Below are 20319 nucleotides of genomic sequence, written 5' to 3'. Positions count from 1 at the left end.
CATCCTCACTGTTCGCCTTTAAACACACAGCAGTAGTACTGTAGTCATGGTACAAATCCCCCACAGAAAATACACTGTAGTTCCATTTTACAAAGCACAAAACATTAGGAAAAAGAAGAACTGCAGGGGAAGATCTGGGCTATGATGGAAGACTGGATGGCTGTATGCCAGTAGAGCATTTGCACCTTGTGAAATCACACGCTCAAAGGTTGGCTGTGCGATTGTTTTCTTCACCCAGTGCACAGGGGTTGTTTTATGATATTATTAAAAAGCACTTTGGTAATGTTAAGTAGAGGAGTCACTACGTAAGCCAATATGTGTCTACAGCACATGGATGTACGAGAAATGTGGCTGCTGGCAAGATGCTTAAAATCGCTGGTGAACCGTGAGGATTCAGTACATTTCTCATGAGTTAACCGGAACAGTTTCAGATAAGAATATTGCGGCAGACATCTGCAAACGGTTTGGAAGCTGCGATCAATGTTATAATTAAATGTATACGTGTATATATGTATAAGACACGACCCAATAATGAACAGTTTCACTGGTTGGACAAACAGAATGCAGAATTACGACTATATACCAAGCATTATGAGCTACGAGTTATTTACTGTTATTACTTACCACTAGAAAGGCCATCAGCTGACTGCACTGAACTGACATCCTACATCTCTTTAACATCTCCTGTAAGGAAGACCAATGCAAATGTGTCAGCTTTTAAAGTTTGACATCTTCAGTCAACACACTGGCCTTTATGTTAGAACCCCAATATCTATTGGCCTTTCTAGTGATAGATGTATCATTGATCTGAGGACAGCGGGTTGCACCGTGTGTTAAACTTCACAAACAGTGAGAAGGAAAGAGAAGGAACAGGAAGCTGAGGCTCTGAGGTGGAGGGACACTCCCACAACAGATGAACCAGTCAGGGTTGTTTTTTTTTTGTTTTGTTTTCAAACCTGACAACTAACAGAACAAGGAAGCTTCTGGAGAGGCTTTTAGTCGGAGAAGAGGCTGGCGAAGGACTGTCGGAGGCTGCGGATGGTCTCAGCTTTGGCCTCATCGTCGGTCAGGCTTCCTCGTAACGTCTCCGTGAAGGTGTTGGTCAGAGACTGGGATTTGCTGCGCAGTAAAGAGAACAGTCGTGGACAAAAGTAAACACATAATACTTAAATAGGCTCATTAATCTTATACTGATGGTGTCATGGATGATACAGAGAGGCGAAGTCCCTCCCCTTCCCGGTGGACCATCATGGGACATTTAATTGGGAAAAAAAGTATTAACGGTAGTAAATGGGGAGAAGCTAATTCTTTCTTGAACCCGTTTGAATTGAGCCATGGATTACACATATGATGGTCATCAGTTTAAAAGATAATTTTCCAAGTCAATAAAGTCTCAGTTTGTCGTAAAACTGTTGAAGTATTAGACTGTGAAAAGACATAATTAGAAAGACTACACACTTCAAAGTTGCATGGGTGACATCTCGCTGAAGCTACGGCGTCGGGTTGTTTCGTACTGGACCTTGCTCGTTCTTTCGCTTCCCGGCTGATAAAACTTTGCTGGATAAAACACATCACGCAAGATAACGTCACATGTGTGGTGGAACATAGCTTGGCTAGCTAGTGACCAAGCCGAACATCAAGCAAGGCGACGTATTTCGTGGGAGACGAGATATGTAGTTCACCGAGCGGTTTCACACAAAACTAAGTGGTACTCGTACAAACTGTGACCTTCTTCACTTGCAAAATGATCGTTTTAATCGACGAACATCATATGTGTAATTGATGGCTCAATTCCAACGGGATCAACAAATTATTAGTCTCTCCCATTCACTACATATTTTTTTCTCAAAATGAAGGTCCCGTGAGGTCCACTGGAAGGGGAGGGACTTTGCCTCTCTATTGGTGTGCTGTTAGTAGGACCCCAGTGTGGAATTACTTCAGCTGTGGGGACTGTTTCGGAGCTCCGGGCCCGGAGGTGGCAGGGATGGGCCCGGGCTGGAAGGCCTGGCTGGGTGAGGTGCTGGCTGATCGGGCTCGCTGAGGTGAACCCTGGGCCGACTGAGATGGAGAGGCGGAAGCAGAGCGGTGTCCCCCTGCAGCAGATACACACATACATTGCATGAAGATGAGTTGTTTTACTTTAGCGTTAACACTGCTGCAGCCAGTGCTCTGTTGCAGTAATGAACAAACGCAACAAAAGTGTCTCCTACCTCGTCTGGGCTGTGTGGTCTGTGGATGAAGAATGATACAGGGAAATCAGCACAGTGGATGAGAGTTTAAATGTTCATGCATGTACTAGCTAATGTTAATATAGCCAGAACGGAGCTGCGCACTCAGACATCTTTGGGGTCTTTAAATTCTGCTTTAAGATAAGGCTCTACACTAGTCGTACCTTTAAAAGTTATATATTATTGCATCAAATCTGTGAGATGGTAGTGTGAGTATTCAATTAGAGCATTAGAAGGAATAGTCAAGGTAAAGTAATATCAGCAGGAACATTAGCAGAATTAGTAATAATAGCAGTTACTGTATACAGAGCTATTTCACATCTGATTTAATTGGTTTAGCTGTTCCGATTATATTGAAAAAAAATGATAATTTCTGTTTTATTTCGCAACATAAATGTCTAAATGCTACTTCAAAGTCCATACACATGTAAAATATTATTATGTTGGCCTAAAAGTAGTCACTTTGAAATATAGGTCACTTCTGTACTGTACTGGAATTACAGTATGTACTTTTTAAATAGTAAACTAACCCCAGGTTGCTAAAACAATACTGAAAATACAAAAAAACAATACTGAGGACATGTCCTCGCAGTAGACATATATCCAATGTCAATACAGGTGGAAGTTAAACTGGAATTAGGGACGGCACAAATACCATTAGTGGGCACAGGGAGTTGGAAAAGGGGGGTCTTATCTAAAGCTAGGTTAGTCTGACTTACCTTTGTACGTAAAGGTGATCAGATATAACGTACTGATGTACCTTGACAGAGGAAGTCTGAGGTGTGGAAACTCCGAGCAGCACCTGGGCCATCTTGTTGATAACCAGCTCTGTGATCAGCTGTCTATCTTCCTCCACGTGCTCACCAATCAGAGGCATGGAGCTGTCCATCACCTGCAGAGACAGAAAAATGGCCAATCAGGGTCCTGGATAGTTTCAGCAGAAACACCAGAGAACTGGAACGTTATAACTTCTCCACTAGATGGCAGGATTAGCTCTCTTATCATGAAGAGGAGACGTGTTCAGGCCCCAAATGGTGTCAGTGGTAAATGGACTCTGTGGTTCTTTGCCAGCAGTGATGAGTCATTTTACAGAGATCACATGAACAACAATGTTCCCCACAGTAGTTTGCCACTGTTCAGACAATATAAGCTATAAAACACTCTGCTGGCCTTTAATATAAATGTATTGCCGGATGCAGTGAGCAGGACATTGACTTTTCTGGTAGTTCCCATGCACTCGCACTTATCAGGAAGCCCCTTGTCTTGGATTTGTCCTGCTACATCCTCCAACCACTGCAGGGTAGTTAAGGAGTTTTTAATCAGGGGGTTGAGACCCTGAAGATGGGATGCAAAATTGACAGGGCAGGATAGGATCAAATTTCTCAAAGTTTTTTTTCTTTTAAAAGGCCATCAACAGCCCAGCCCTCTCTGATAATAAATCACATAAACCGAAGTAAAACGAGAAACTTTAATAGTTTGCTGTGCGTGTGCAGCTTGAGAGGATTGTATAGCATAATTTTCAAGGTCTCGGAAGACAAACATGTTGAGACCTTGGTTTAGGCAGTACATTAACTGAATACGTATTTATTTGAACGCACCAATCTCATCTTTCCAACTAACTGCGATTTCTCTGTGCCACACTGTGATAGGCAAAAGGGACCCAGAATTAGAATTCCCAGCAAGCAACATATAAAAAGTGACTCCATCTATAAATATTATGTTGCTCCGGGTATGACTTGGCACATACTCTACCACATCAATTGCCATACACAAATGATTAACTTAAGATTTTTTTTTTTTATTTCCCACCACTTGAGCTCACATGCACATACACGTGTACTGCAGAACCAGAGCACATGGGGCTCAGAGACCCGCAGTCCTCCTCCCTGAAGACCAAAACAAACAGGAGCAGAGAAGTGTCTGCTGGCTTGGATGCAGATGCCCGCTGTGGTAGAGGAGGCTGCTGCACCGCGCCCCGGCCACAGGCTGTAAACACAGCGACGGGCACGCATTCATGTGCTGATCCTCATGTACACAGTGTGCGCCAAGCACAGTCCAACCATGTGATGAACATGCAGGGATCCAATTACAAACAAACACTGCACCAGCTCATTTCACTAGAGAGGGCTTCCCCTTTTCTCTGGTTCAGGTTGTTTTTATGCGTAACATCGACATTCAATTCAAAATACTTAATTAATGCCTCAAGAGCAATTCCAGGCAAGCTAGGTTTGGAAATATAAAAACACACAAATTATGTGGTTTGGTGTTTCGTTAGATTGAATTTGTGTGACCTTTGATGCTAGTAGACACAAAGACTTTGCAGAGCCAGGGAGTTGCTAGCGTTACACCCCCTCTTGCTTAATAATTAAATGATTCATTCAAGTTTTAAAAAAAAAGTTTAAAATAACCACAACTAATTTATCGGAGTTTATCTTATTGAGTATGCTGTGTATCCTTGTCCAATGCATACGTGCTATGTGAGAATGAAAAGCTTAAAAGGCATAGCAACAGTAACTAAGAGGATGTTGCTAAGCAAATAATCAAATTATAGAACCACTTAAAGGTCCCATATATATGTATGTATTTTGGCGTTTATATGCTTTGATGTTCAAAAAACACTATATAACACATTATGTTTCGCATACTGTCTCATGCGGTGGCTATAACGCTCCCGTTTGGCGCCTGTCTCTTTAAGCCACCCTCTCGAAAAAGCTCAGAGCTAGATTTATCAAGCCGTTTGGTAATTGGTCGCAAAGACGGACGTAAACGATGCGGGCTATTTACAAACAGGGCGCACTTGGGTAAAATCGCAGATTGTCTGCCACATGAGCGAGAAGAGCCAAGTTGCGCTTTCAATATGCGTTCGTGGGAGTGGCGGTAAAGTGGAAAGAGTTCCACCCAAAAGGTGGGAGGATAAGCGCAAAGTGCACCTAATTATATATTCCGTGGTATTTACAAAGACTGTCAGTAAGAGCGCCTCTTATTCTGCGGGGGAAATTCTCCGCCTCTTAAAAGCAGGTCTAAACCAGCTGCAGTCGAAGTTTCAGACTCGAATGCCGCTGGTGAAACGGCAACAGTAATTTGAGCAAGACGAAGACATAGGCGAGGCTGAAAATATTTTTACCAGAAGAATCACACTTTGTCAGTGAACACAACATCATTTAGCGCACCAGATCAAGCAGCCATGCAATATTAGAGTTACTGGAAGAAATCAAAGATGAAATTGAATCTCCCACTCAGCGTTCACATCCCATTCCACCAGTTGTTAAACTCCTCCCTACATTACAAATATTGGCATCAGGATCATTTCAAACAGTCATAGCATCAGCAGTGGGAATATCGCAGTCTGCACTCAGCCATATCATAGCACAAGTACCGCTTTGCTACAGCGCAATTTACGGTATAGTGGGCGGAGAAAGACGCTGATTGCCTGATGGGTGTCAGGGTTGATAAATGCTACGCAAACTGTGGAAGCATAGCGTGCGCTATTACCGACCTCGCATAAACAGACGCAGCGCAAACTGCGCTAGTGTTAGTAAATCAGGCCCTCAGAGTCTCTGCAGTGCCATTGCAGCCAGGGAATGACTGTAATGGCACTGTAGCGTCACTTTCTACCTAAATATAGTATAGTTGTGACATCACAACCATACGGTCCTATAAATCCTGACTCATTTAAAGGCACAGTTTTTGAATACAGATTATGTGCATTTCTCTGCAGATTGAGCGTTTTGATACTTTGACAGCATTTATTTGGCACATTGGCCTGCTTTATAATGAAAATGACATGACAATCTCACTTTTAACAATATGGACCATTAAAGGTCAGATTAAAAGATATTGTTCCAACAGCTACTGATACATCCACTGTATGAAAACCCAACTTTTTTTGCTACAGTATGTGAAGGTATAGTATAGGTATGGTATAGTTTTTTTATATACTCTGCAGAGTATATTAAATTTCCATCCAATAAAACACGACAGATTTTGGTAAGACCCAGCCAAACCATCCTGGACCATGTCTCATTCAGGTCCCTTTAGTTAAAAGCCCTTCCTGATGTTGAATTCTCTCCCAACATCAACATTTCATGGGGAAACACCACAAAGTAAAATAAAAATCTTTAATGGGCCCGGGTTGTTTTATGCATGCCTGAATGTAATGAATCCGGGGAATCCAGAGTATTGAAATAACATTTAAAATCTAAACTGTTTTTATGTGCCAGGGTTTCTTACTTTTACCCTTTGTTTTTCAGAGTAGTTTGAGATGTGATCATTTACTACCCGTACCAGAGAAGCCTTTAAAGGCCTTCCTTTTCTGCATGTACCCAGCTTTTTGGCTAGGATTTGGCGGTGAGGTGGGGCGTGGCACGGTGTTTTGGCCAGTTGAGTCATTACCACAGGGGACTGAGCAGAGGCCTGGCAAGCGACCGCCAGGCCCCACTTCAAACGGTGTGTGGTGGCAAGCAGCGCCGGGATCCACCCTGCTGATTTATTAGGATACAGAGTCATCTAGCAGAAGACTGGAGCTGCCACTGGCCTTTTCAGCAGTGGAATACAGAGGTGTTATTCTGCACTTTTATTGAGCTGCACAGTGTTCTGTCTGGACAATGTACCCTGCTGCATGGGAAAGTTCACAACATGTGAAATGGGCTCATTCAAAATTATGGTGCAGTCGCAGCACAGGGATGGGCAGGGGTGATGTTTTCCTGGGAACACAATTTTTGCTTTAAGATAACAACGTTTGTATTCCTTCCTCTTGCTAGCTTAATCATTTTTATGATTCATTCAAGTTTAAAAAAAAAAAAAAGTTCAAGATAAAAAGGCCAGTTAGATAGTTTGGTAACACTTTACTTGAAGGTATCTACATAAGAGTGACATGACAATGTCATGAACACATGACACTGTCATGACACATGAACCCTAACCCTAACTCTAACTGACCCTAAAAAACTGAATGATACTTAAATTAAAGATTAAAAGAAACTGATAAGTCATAAACGTTTATGACTTGTCTATAATGTTTATGACACGTTCATGATGTCACTCTTATGTAGATACCTTCAAGTAAAGTGTAACAGATAGTTTATCTAATTTTATCCTATTGAGTATGCTGTGTATCCTTAAACTCTATTTACTGTATCTCCTCTCCATCTGTCTGTATCATTCAAATACACTAGCTTGGGTATGTCATGATTTTCATCAAGTAAAATCATGTCATGGTTTTGAGTCAAATCATGTCATGTCACAAAATTAAAAATGCCTTTTCCATGTTGTCACTTTCTGTTCATATCATGTGGCAAATACATGCCAAAAAATGTGACATCATGCTAGGCTGTGCTGTAATATAATGTGACATCCTGCCGTGTCATATCTCAGACCATATTATGATATAATATGATACCAGTGGTTAAAAAAAAAAAGAGTATCGAGATCTTTTACTTCAATAAAAGTAGCAATACTGCAGTATAAAAATACTCTATTATTAAAAGTCCTGCATTTATAATTCATAAAGTACAAAAGCATTAGCAGCAAAATGTACTTAAATATGAAAAGTAAATATAGGTGACAGAATGGCCCCTATCAGAAAGTTATATTACCTTGTGCCATTGCATTATTAGTAGTAATGAATTAAGGTGTAGTTTAACTGATGAGAATGGATAATATCTTATAAGCTGGTCTTATCTTTTGTATGTTAAATCCTGAATCTACTTCAAAGTAACTAATACATGTATCTGTCTAATAAATGTAGTGGAGTAAAAGTATACAGTAGCATAAACTAGAAATACACAAGTAGAGTACAAGTACCAAAAATTGTACTTGAGTAAATGTACTGCAATTTTGTGAAGTCATTATTGCCATGTAATGTGGCATTATACTCTGCTATTCGGTCTTGTACTGCCTTGTCACGTCATGTCTCTGCTCTGTAATGCTCGCCCTGAGAATGCTAACATGTTGATGTCCACAGTAGTAGATATAATCAGGGCTTTAAATTAACTTTTTTGATCACCAGCCAACATGGCTACTAGATTTTTAAAGTTACCAGCCAATCAGGTTTTCCACTAGCCAGGTTTGTTTTTCCCTAACTAACTTTACTACTTAATCTCAGCTTCTATGGTTTGTTTGCCTCCCTTCTGTTCATCTTCTCTGTGTCAGCGTAGCTCGTAATCGATACCACACACACACACACACACACACACACACACACACACACACACACACACACACACACACACACACACACACACACACACACATAGCCGACAGTTGTTTGACACGTCACAACATAAATGTTCATGGGAAATGTAGGATTAGTACTACAAGCCGTGTTGCCAGATAAAGATTACATTTCCAAGCCAAAGACACACAACACCGCCCAAATTTCTTGCCGGAAAACAAACCAATCTGGCAACATTTATCACCGGCCAAATTGGCTAGTAGCTTTACAATGTTACCAAAGTAAATTTTTACCCGCATTTGGCAGGTTGGCGGGTGTAAATTTAAAGCCCTGGATATAATGTTTACCATGTTCACTGTCTTATTTCAGTGTGTTAGCATGCTAACATGCTCACACTCACAATGCTAACGTGTTGATGTTTAGTTAGTCTCACCTTGCCAGACCTATCTCCACAGCGCTCTGGAGTAAGGTCTGGCTACCCCACAGTTACATTCTGGGATAGGAGAAATAAAAAAAAAATGGCCTTGGTTGTTTGCATTTCTTTAAACCAATCACAATCGTCTTGGGCGGCACTAAGCTCTGGACGCAGCGACGGTGGCTCTGCAAAATAGACTCGGGAAGGAACTTATTTAGGTGGAACATTTGCACCCCGCAAAAGAAAACGCCACATACAATATTAAATTAAGTTAACTGTTCACACAATACAGTAACATGAGCTATTTAAATTAGCTGGATACATGGTTACACGTAATTTTCTCTTACCAGTGTATCGCCGTGAGTACTTCTTCCACAGCAATCCCCACCAATCGGTCCCACAACATCCCAGTTAGAGAGTAAATGGTGTAAACATATTCTTTGTAAATCTTTACAATCATTCCCTGAAAGAACCAACCAGGCCTGCCTTGTTGCGCGACCCAAATTTCCTTAAAACTAGCCATTTTCAATGTGTGGCTTGCTAGCTCGAAGTTTGTTGTTGTTTCCCGAAGCGAAGGGATTTTGAGAATGGCAAAACACACAGCGCGCGGAAGGTGAGGGTATCCGGGGCGTGAGCAACACGCCGGATGTCATGCTTTATCCTGGAAATGTACTTCTGTTGATCCAGACTAATGTTTAGTAGACATAATATTGACCATTTTCACTGTCTTAGTTTAGTGTGTTAGCATGCTAACATGCTCACACTCACATAGCCAACGTGTTGATGTTTAGCAGACATAATGTTTACCATGTTCACTGTCTTAGTTTAGGGTGTTAGCATGCTAACTTTTGCTAATCAGCACTAAACATAAAGAACAGCTGAGGCTGATGGAAATGACTTTAATTTTGCAGTTAGGCTAATACAAGTGTTGGAAGTAATGGACAAATGTAAATCTTGACCTGATGATAGCTATATATGGAAAGTGAAGGACTCCCCAAAGTGATTACCAATCACCTGAGTTCCATTATTATGTTGCATCATGTCATGTCACTGTTATGTTGTGTTGCATCTGTCAAGTTGATTTTCCATTGTCATGTTACATGTCATATTGTCGTGTTGTATAGTGTCATGTCATTTGACATTAAGTACTTTGCTGTGTCATGATGTTGTGGGATATCATGTCTTGTCACAGCCTTCTCTATTGCCTGTACAAGTTTTCAGTGAATCCACACAAAGCTGGAGTTTGCTTCATGCTAATACCAGCTGCAGTAAACTCTTAATGAAGTGCCTTGGAGCAGCTCATTACTTCTCATTAGGGAGAGGTGTCATGGCTGATGTCTTTGTCTGGAACAAAACACAGATTCCCACTGTGATGGACCGGCAGCTCGTCCCTGTCGCGGTTAATTAAATACCATCATGCTGAAGGGTTAGAGAGAAAGAGACAGCTAGATAGAGCAGACGAGGAGGAGGAACTATCGCTCGTCACAGAACATTGTTACTCAACTGTGTCACCAGTTTCTCTGTCCAAACAGTCCGGCTCAAAGAAACACATCTCTAGGGAGATGGTAGATATTTCCTGAGATTGAGTTTTAAAAAAAGAGGCTTATTTTCTCACCGCTGACCTCACCCAGTGTATAGATAGAGAGAAGTGTGATGTCATGGTCTCAAGCTAAATATGGGCACATCAGATGTCCCTGTTTCCTCAGATTTGAAGACATAGGAGACCGCTGTAAAAACAAAACTGATTACAGATGATATACCTATTTCTCTTCTCTCCTGGGGTATAATAATCAAAGGAAAATTCCCCCAACATATCATCCTCTTACATAGTACATCATCAGTCGCTGCTGTGCAAGGACATTCAAAGGCAATGTTATGATTACCCTCTCTACTGTTCTCCTAACCGGCCTTGTTTACCTCCACTTCAGCAACTGATTTTCTGTTTTGCAACAGCCTTCATACAACAGGATTAATGATTTTTAATGTGCCAGTAGAGAAAGTGACAACTGATAGCAGACTTAGATGTAATTAATAGAAAGCAAGACATGACCCTTACTAAACTCTCAATCTTGTTGTTGCTGAATTGCATTATAGTCTACTTTCAGGACCAGTGTTGTGACAAAGAATTTCCCCTTGAGGACACTAAAGTCTAAAGCAGTAGTTCCCAAGCTTTTTGGTCTGAGGTACCCCCACAGTCCTGTAGGAGTGGATGTTGTTATTTTTTTAAGGTTGGTTTGGTCAGCAGTCACACTACTATTAGCCTACTAGACTACTACTACTTGCAGTAAAGCTGAAGATTTCAACCATTTATCCATTAACGTTACTTTTAGCTAATCATTATAAAACGGTTTATTCATTACTTTTAGCTACCTGTTTAAACGCTTGCTGAATAGTTTTCACACTCTTACATAACTGCAACATGTACCCACTGGGGTACAAGTACCCTGGTTGTCACTGTTGTAGAGGTAGAAATTGGTCTCTGTGTCTCTGATGTTTTTCTTCCTGTTGAATGTCTATCTATTAATTTAGCTAGAAGACGCTAAAACAAGGTGCCTAGGTAGCTCACCTGGTAGAGCGTGCGCCCCATGTACAGAGGCTCAGTCCTCGCCACAGCGGCCGCGGTTTCAATTCTGACCTGCGGCCTTTTGCTGCATGTCATTTCCCCCTCTCTCTCCCCTTTTATGCCTTAACTGTCCTATCCAATAAAGGCCTAAAATGCCAAAAAAAACGCTAAAACATAGACCTGAAGGGAACTGCAGAGTTGGTGATAATTCTCCTCTGCCAAGAAGCTTGTTTGTCTGTTTGTTTGTCATTCAGCAAGATTATGGAAAAACTACTGGTCTGATTTTCATGCCTTGGCGGAGGTCTGTCCTTCTAGTTACTGTGAGTGACTATTTACATTACATACAGTCAGTTGATCAGTGGTTAATATAAAAATATCGGTAAGAGCAGCTTTAACATATTACATGATGTGATGTTACTGACCCTTGAATGCATTTCCAGCATAGTGTGGCCTCAGTGGGATATGAATCCTAATCCAGGCAGTGTTACTGCCATGTTCATCCCATTGGGGAATTAAACCCCAAACTTGAAGTTACTACTCACCAAATGGTCTGTGACAGGTCATGCCACAGTCATTTCATTTGTCCACAAACTGGAAACTGCATGTAGAATGCCAAACTTTACCAGTGGACTCAGAAAAAAAAAGGCTGTCTTGGTACTGAGTCAACCACTGTGACTTGTGATGTTTTCATTCTACTGCCTGTGTTTGGTCTACAGACTAATCATTCTTTCAAGGCTTTGGTGATCATGTGCCATCAAGTCTGGCTACACCCTTCCCTGTGGACGTTTACCATGATATGAAAATAGTATCAGCAGGAAAGGAGATTGAATCCAAGCTAACGTTTACACTGGATTGGCGTTTTAACATGCTATGGTACTACACAGATAACTGGTGTAGGCCAAGCGCTGGTAACTTGCCAAGAACGTTGGAAATGTTTGGAATGGGACATGGTGTCCGTCTGTCCACCCACCTTTAACTCACCATGTGTAGCCCTTTGTAAAAATCTGAACATTTGATGAATATCAAATGAATCTACCAAATACACTTTAGTGTTTGTTTCAAAATACGGTGAAAGTAAAATATAAGGTGTATCTTCCTGATAGCAAGATTCAGCCTTTTTTTTCTTGAAACTCTGTCTTTAATTTTCCAATCTCAGACTGAAGTTGGGGGTCATTCCGAATACAAACTGACCTCGATGATATAGTCGTTGCCGTCTTTTCCATGGACGGCCTTCACTGCACAGATGTCTAGGCCACCAAACATCTCAGCGCAGGAGTCCACCCACAGCCGATATCTGGAACACAGTAACCCCAATAACTGATAAACCAATAACTAAAGACCCCATAATCACTGGAGATTTCATGAAGGGCAGGTAGCACTTTACAGGGCTCACAGTTAACAAGTAAACTTGAACTACAATATTTCAAAAAAGCTGCATCAGTATGTGGAATTGATATATATATATGAGATTTAGCAAAAACACAGACATCCTTGAAGGTATAAAATATACAAAAAGTAGTACATTGTCCAAACAGGTCATCATTTTCCCACTGTGTCTCTGAGTCCCCTCACCTGTCAGTCATTGCGATCTGTTCCAACATAGCAGAGCCCGTGTTAGCCTTCCAGTTTCCAGAGATGGACGTTCTCCTGCAAATCAGAGAAAAACATGGAGAAATGAATCCACCCACCTGCGGTTAGAAAGCTCCACCGCTCTACCAAGACTTAGTCACACTCACAACTATTGCCTGTGTAGCTGAACAGAACACCTCATGGGAGAAGCTATCGTCAGTTCATCAGTGATGGTGATTGCCATCCACACCTACATTATGTTTGTGTCAGAGCCATTTAAAGACATGCTTTCATGGTGAGGCCAGGGGAAAACGAGATGAGATAAGGCTTGGCTACTCTTTTCCTCTGCTTTTGGTCAAGTAATTGTTTAGATACAGAGTCATGCAAGTTAAGAGGGTGTTGACTCAATGTCTTTGTTGCTATAGAACAAGGTCTCTTGCTTCAGAATGGGTGTGTGGGTTTGAAGGAGGCATGGGACCATGACTTCTCAGAATCTAGGAAAAAAGGTTGACAATTGGTGACTGATTTTTGTTTTGTTTATTGCGGCAATATTGCATCATGGCAGCTAATATGTTTTCCTAGCAGATGAGGCCTTCTGCCATATTCGCCAGGGCTTTTAATGTAGTCATTTCAAAACTTGTTTCTTCAATTTTTGACACGCTTAAAAAAAGGTTACATCAAAATGTAGTCATTTTTCAATGTGGTAAAATGTTGTAAAAAGTGTTCCGTGAAACATAGTAATTAACAAACATCACGGCAGTGTTGGCCCGACACAAGATGCCATGGGATCCAAGTGTCTAAAGTAACCGTTTCAGAGAAGAATTTACAAGAACACCCAATACATATAGCCAATCTTATTTCTCACGTTCTTTCAGTATATATACAAGTATACTGTTACTACTGTTTTAAGACTGGCCTGATTTTCCTGCAGGTACCACCTGCTTTACTACTAACTACTTTACTAGTTAGCTAGTATTCTAGATTAAATTTATAAAAAACTACCTCATGGCTGTCAAATACACCTGCACGAGTCAGGTCAATGTCACTTTGCCCATCGTTTTACGATGTTGTTTTCACTCACTCATATGCAAAGTAGGTTTAAGTGATCTAATGCCAAGATCAGAATTTGTGATGACTTTCTGAAGTTGTTGTTTTTAGAAAATTCATGCCTCAGATTTATTAAAATAACACTTAATCAGTTGCACTGCAATGATCTAAAATTTTACTTTACAGATATCTGCTAAAGATCACAACAATATTTACATATTTGTAAATAAACCAAACGTGCATTGAAATAAGGCAGATATCTGTAATGGTATCAGACCATTGATTGAAACCTACATAAAGTTACATTCTTTGACCTTGTTGGCCCCTACTGTCAAATGTACGATGCTGCCGGTGTGATCTTCTTACATGTAAGCCTTGTAGTTGTTGCCGATCTTCTGGATGCGGATATCATACTTGGACTGGACGTAGGGCTCGGTGGTGGCGTAGGTCCGGGCCAGAGCCACCACGCTGGTGATGTCCTGGAAGTCCTGTTGGTTTTCCACTTTGATCTGTGGGAGAGACGCCACTCGTTAGAGAACAGCTAATTAAAAAAGTGAGCCGTCAAAGCTGGCCGTGGGCGCTTAGAATCCCACAGGAATTTCACACTTGTACACTGGCGGGATAATGAAAGCTCCCTGGATGGAAACATTGCCAGAGGCGGCCTTGAACTGCATAACCTCACTTCCATCAAGTGATTAGACTGTACACTATACACACAGACTGAGGGAAAATGACGCAATGGGAACCCATCAACATGAAACATGGCTCTTACATAAAACTCAAAGGTGTTTTTCACTATAACTTTTAGATAATTAGGTAATGATGAGGTGTTACATTGAAACATGGGAAAGAAACAACTAGTTGCCCCTCAGTGGCAGTCTCCAAGCCCCTTGTGTATTTCTATCTACACACTATCTTGGATACAGAGGTTATCATTGGTCTTCTGATGTCTTCTTCTTTGGATTTTGTCTCTGTAGGTGGTGCTCTTTTTCTTTGTCTTATTCAACTACGTTGATTCACAGATTTATGAGGTGTATTCCATCAGGTCATGGGAAATGGGGCATCTTAAATGTGGCTGTCACAACTCAGTGTCTAAGATGCAAAATGATTCAGTCCAGAGCGTCCACTCACTCATCACCATCCCTCTAACTGGTATCATCCCAGTTCTACACATCTGAAGCGGTGGGAACCAGATAGTGAAACCAGGAAGCCCTGGTTTACTCCTCTGGGGTTTAAACTCGTCACTCTGTTGCTCTTCTAAAAGGTGGGTTTAAGTGAAGTTAATCGGCGTAAAGCTCATCAACTCACTCTGAAATGGTATGGAAATGTTGTCGGTTGATCTAAACTAGGCTTCATGTCCTTTCCAGGGGTGTACAGGGTACACTAGTTCTGCCTCAAATGCTAAAATAAAGCAAGTTATGCCAATTGTTGCATGTAACTTGCATGATTTAAACCTACATTGTGTAATTTTTTTTGTTGATTCTTAGCAAAAACCACTTTGTTCGTTCACAAATAGGTGCTCATTCATGTGTAATTACTTCCACCAACTCATCAAAGTATTCTCGTAAGCGTAGAATCTGACATTCAGAATCATTCAGAATACATACGAGCGACTCGCTCGAATGACGGCAGCCATGTTGCGCTTCATTAGCCAAAGAGGGACATACCTCTGCATTTCGCCCTCTTACACCTATTGGCACCGTGACGAATGCCAGGGGGAGATTACTCGCCAGGAAAGCGAAAAAGAGAATTAAAACGACAACACGACAGGCAAAGCAACTAGACCAAAGTTAATATTGGAGTGGCTAGAACAGCTGCATGTAAACGATGGAGAGAGCCAATTTCAGGTTCGGCCACCGTAGGAGGAAGGCCTAGAAAGTAATATTCAGTTGGTTGTCATATACAATTTCACCGTTAGATGGAAGAAATTCTTACACAGTGTAGCTTTAAGGACCGATTTTGTAGAACTTGGCTATAAAAAGTTGCAGTTCTAAAACAGTAAAAAGGTTCAGAGTACTATCTCACTGCTAGATCGACATAAAAGAATATGGTGCCATTGGTGATGTAAAAAACGCTCAGTGACATACTGTTCCTGTCATACGGCTCATTATGGAGCATTGAATGGAAAGCACAAATGGACATTTGACACTTATCTACCAGCGACGATATGTGAGGTCTTAGTTAACAGTTTATTGTTGTGTTTATAAGGGTTTAAGTTAAGTGCACTTTCACACACAAACAAATCCTAGAAAACGCTGAAAAAAGAAATTGAAGAAGAAATTGTCTGGGTGGAACAAAGAAATACCAAGGAGCTTTTAAAAAAATGATGCAACACTTACCAAAAAATGAACAAGAGAACTCACAGTGGGAAAACAAATAAAGTAAAACATGAGTAAGAGCGTGAATGGTTCTGAAACAATAAAAGTAGGTTTATATGTTTAAAAGAAGGGTGGGCAACTTTGATGGTTAATGTGGTCCAGTAAACAGTGTTGTCACTTTGATGGGTGATAAAAAGAAAACTCTTATTGGAACCCACATAAAAAGATGTTGTCAAATGAGCTCAGAGGGCAGACTAGAAAATATGTTTTTTTTATTTCTCAAGCTGATAAAGTACATGTCAGATAAACAGATTTTAAATGTAAAAAAACATTTTTCTTAGAGTTGAAGGCCAAGGGTACAGCAGTAATACAGCACACACTGTGGCCTCCATGTTGGAGAAACTCAGTTATAAGAGAACAGCTGATGTTGTCTTTGAACCTTTATAACAGCTGGTCTCTATGTTATTTATTATCTCATTCATTTTGAGTTTAGATAATGCTTGCTTATTAGTAAGTCCTAAATATATCTTACATCAGTGGATGCACCCTAGCTAGCATATGACTAGATGGTACCACTGGCTAATAGCTGTTTGTCACATTGATTGCATTTCCTGTTGAAACAGCATTTTGGGTCAGATATAATGTTAGCTAGCTTTTTAGCATGCTAACCAAATTAGTTTTATTGGCTTGAGTTTTCATAAAATCCTGTTGTAAATACATCCAGTAAATACATACTTATGCATTAACGTAGCTTAAAGTTAGTCAATGTCACTTTTTAGAGAGGCAGTAACTTAGCTCTTTTCTCTCAGAAAGTGCAAAGTTAAATTGCTAGGAAATATAAGACACCCATGTTTATTTCAGTACACTCAGGTGTTTTGCTGCTACAGTCTTACTCGGTTTGGTATAGCCAGTAGCTTATTTTGGCTAAAGTTAGCTAATGTAAGCTAAATTCTGTTTTAATCTAGGTTTATAATTATCTAAATCTATTGCAGTTTCTTTTATAAAGTAAGGGATTTGTTGAATACGAGATGTCTGCATATATTGTATTGTCCAATTGCAATGCCATATATGCCATACTGTGCTGAAATATGAGAAATGCATATAAAACAAATATAGAACCTATAATTAAACTTCAGAAGAGAACTATTAGAATAATACATAAAGCGTGTTATTGTGAATCACCTAATGAAGTTCCAGCATCTTAAAATTTCCAGATCTTGTATATTTAAAAACTTTGGAAATACTTTTTCGAGTTGTGAACAATGGCTGTCCTGTCTGTATTCTTTTTTAATTAAGAGAAAGTATTTATAATTCAAGACGGTTCTCTATCTTTGAAAGTGGTAAAGTGAGGACTGATGTAAAATATAGATGTGTTTCAGTTTTGGGGGTTCAATTATGTAATTAACTTAATGATGAGTTGAAAATGTGTACGTCTTTGTTGAGTTTCAAAAAGCTTTAACATCTAAAATAATTAAGGGTTATGAAGTAATTTGATTAATATGTAAAATTACTAGGATTGTATTAAAGTATTTAGCACGCCCGCCGATAGGGGGGGACAAACGGGTCTGTTGTCCCGGGCCCACAGTAGGGGGGGGGCCCAGAACTGGGCCCTCATTAAATTATGGAAGAATTCAAAATCTTTTTTTTAAATAGGCCTATTTGTGGAAAAAAATATGTAGCATAATATTTGAATTACATAAAAGCGTTTTATTTGTTTTCTTCCTAATTGTCCGAAAGGTGGTGGTCAAGAACCCCCCACCCCCAACATAAAAATGGTTTGGCCACTGATCAAAATTTGATATTGTCACTTGATTTGAAGTTCAGTACGCTCAAAATGTCCGGTCAGCACAAGTCGAGGAGCTCGGAAAAGGAAAGAAAAAGAAGAAAGAAATAGAGGCCTTAGAGATTTTCTAAAACAAATATTTAAAAAAAGGTGGCGACGGTGAAGCTGGAACTGTCAACGTAAGCAAGGTAAGAACCACGGGCGATAACGTTTACGAGCCTTGTAACGTAACGTAACAAACAGGCCAGCTCTCATGTTAACGTCCATTAGCTTGTATAAAAGCCTGACAACACGAAACGTAACTTTGACAGAAACAGTTGAGTTTGGTAGCTCCATCAGTAAGGATGAGACAGAGAGTGATGCGGGAGGGCCCCGCTGCCCCGCACGGAGGGACAGTCAGGCTACCCCGTGAGAGAGAGAGATAGATTAGAGAGATGATGGCGGGGGCTCGCTGCCCTGTCGGAGAGTCTGAGCAGGATGGATCAGAGACTGATTACACACTTAATTTCAGTGAGAGATGTGAGGAGAGGAAGAGCAAGGGAAAAGGAGAGATCTGGCCGCGAGGGGGGGGCCCATCTAAGATCTCGTCCCGGGCCCAGGCAAGACTGTCAGCTGGCCTGGTATTTAGTTTCATTTAGGTTTGCTGGATTTCTGGGTGATTCTATGGGGATTATAGGATGGGCAAAAATAAGCCTTGGCTTCAGCCTATTCCTTTTGTGGTTAGCTATGGTGGCAAATTGTGGGAATGAATTGTTTCTTTCATGTATGTTAACCTACATGAATGTATTCATCATCATCATTGTTCATTTTCTATCATATTATTGTATAAATGACATAAAAGGTAGATGTATGCACTACAACGTTATTATAAATGGGTGCATTCAGCTAACTTCTTTCATACTATGAGTGTTGCTCACAGAGTGACTAAAGCATTGAGGCTGAGCACTGGACCTTGCCCGTTTACAGTAAGCGGGCAGAAGTTGAAACAACAAAGTCAACTGAGGGATGGGAAGTGACTCAGTTGACATCATGGCTCCAGAGGTAGAACCTGAAAGCTAGTGGCAGGTCCAGCTCTGAGCTGTAAGCACACAAATTCATCCAGAGAATTACGCAATTCCTCGGGGGAACTAAACAAAGCGTAATGATGCAAACAGAAAAGCAAAAAGGTAAGCCAGAGAAGGTGAAACACTGGCATGGAGATGAAGAACAACCCCTGGTGGAAAAAGGCATGTCATGCTGGTCAGTGCCCGGACCAAATGACATAGAGGCTGACTGGTCTAAAAACATGTAATGGGAAAATTGGGTATAAAGCTTCACTTAGCTACTGTTATGTCAATAATGTTGGTTGAATAAAAAAGGCGAAATGAATAGTCGTATTTATTTTGTATATCCTATTAAGAGGTGAATATACAAACTTCACTTAACTTAACTCCCTGACTAAGAGCGAGTGAAATGAGACTACAAGCAGGAAACAATAAACATGTCTCCTGGTGAGATAGTGTTTAAATGTTGATGTGTGACATGATAAAATGTAATGTAACACAAGAAGAGAAAAGTTGTTAAGTTATTGAACTGCTTCAGTAATGTCACTTATGTCTATATCGACGACCGTTCAAGTTTTTTAAGCCAAGGACCCCTTAACTGAAAGAGCGACGGATCAGGGACCCTCTACTACATTTGTTGTATAAAATTAAGTTGCATATTAAACTGGCCATACAATTATGTGAAGTGTGGCCTAAACCCTTTATACATACCTTTTTAGTAAGATAATAAAATAATAATTGTTGGCATGATTTTCTAAATCATGTTTTAATGTTTAACATATGTAGTACAGTGAATCCTTAGGTAACTGTATCAGTGGATTGCTACCTTAGTGACCTATAGGCCAGTAAGCCTATCATCAATGTTTTTTTTCTCAAAAATAGGCAGATTTATATTTGCTAATAATATGTTGGATTAGGAGATTTGCATGAAAAAATTTAACAATCTAATAATTTGGTGGCCCCCCTGCAGTAACTCGGAGCACCCCCTGTTGAAGAGCTCAGATTTACGGGATAGTTGCGTTGCGGTTGGAAGTTCTTCCGGACGTCCCTTACTTTCCGCTTTCATTGAGTTAACTTTAAACTGTGGTCGCATCGAGCAACATTAACCAGAACCTCTGAGCAACGATACAGGCCAAAAATGACTAGTTTAAAGGAAAATTTGGATAATGCAACAAGGCAGG

The 20319-nt window shown here is 40.5% G+C and overlaps 1 protein-coding gene across 2 annotated transcripts in view; it reads right to left on the bottom strand.

Moving 5' to 3' along the window:
- Positions 1-250: 250 nt before the first annotated feature.
- The window catches only part of LOC120553417 (synapsin-3-like), a 124226-nt gene continuing 104157 nt past the window's right edge, over positions 251-20319 (bottom strand). The window contains exons 8-14 of one of the 2 annotated variants that reach the window (XM_039791788.1): positions 14361-14503; positions 12951-13025; positions 12570-12672; positions 2989-3120; positions 2211-2229; positions 1937-2093; positions 251-1119 (exon numbers count right to left, since the gene is read on the bottom strand). In XM_039791788.1, coding sequence (XP_039647722.1) covers positions 996-1119; positions 1937-2093; positions 2211-2229; positions 2989-3120; positions 12570-12672; positions 12951-13025; positions 14361-14503 — 753 coding nt within the window. In that variant the 3' untranslated portion in view covers positions 251-995. The remainder of the gene's footprint in view (positions 1120-1936; positions 2094-2210; positions 2230-2988; positions 3121-12569; positions 12673-12950; positions 13026-14360; positions 14504-20319) is intronic. The other variant, XM_039791789.1, reaches the window with a different exon arrangement.

The sequence above is a fragment of the Perca fluviatilis genome, chromosome 23 (genome assembly GCF_010015445.1).
Source record: "Perca fluviatilis chromosome 23, GENO_Pfluv_1.0, whole genome shotgun sequence".
Classification (NCBI taxonomy): Eukaryota; Metazoa; Chordata; class Actinopteri; order Perciformes; family Percidae; genus Perca; species Perca fluviatilis.
The sequence above is the reverse complement of the archived record's forward strand: the minus strand, read 5'-3'. Positions and strand labels throughout refer to the sequence as shown.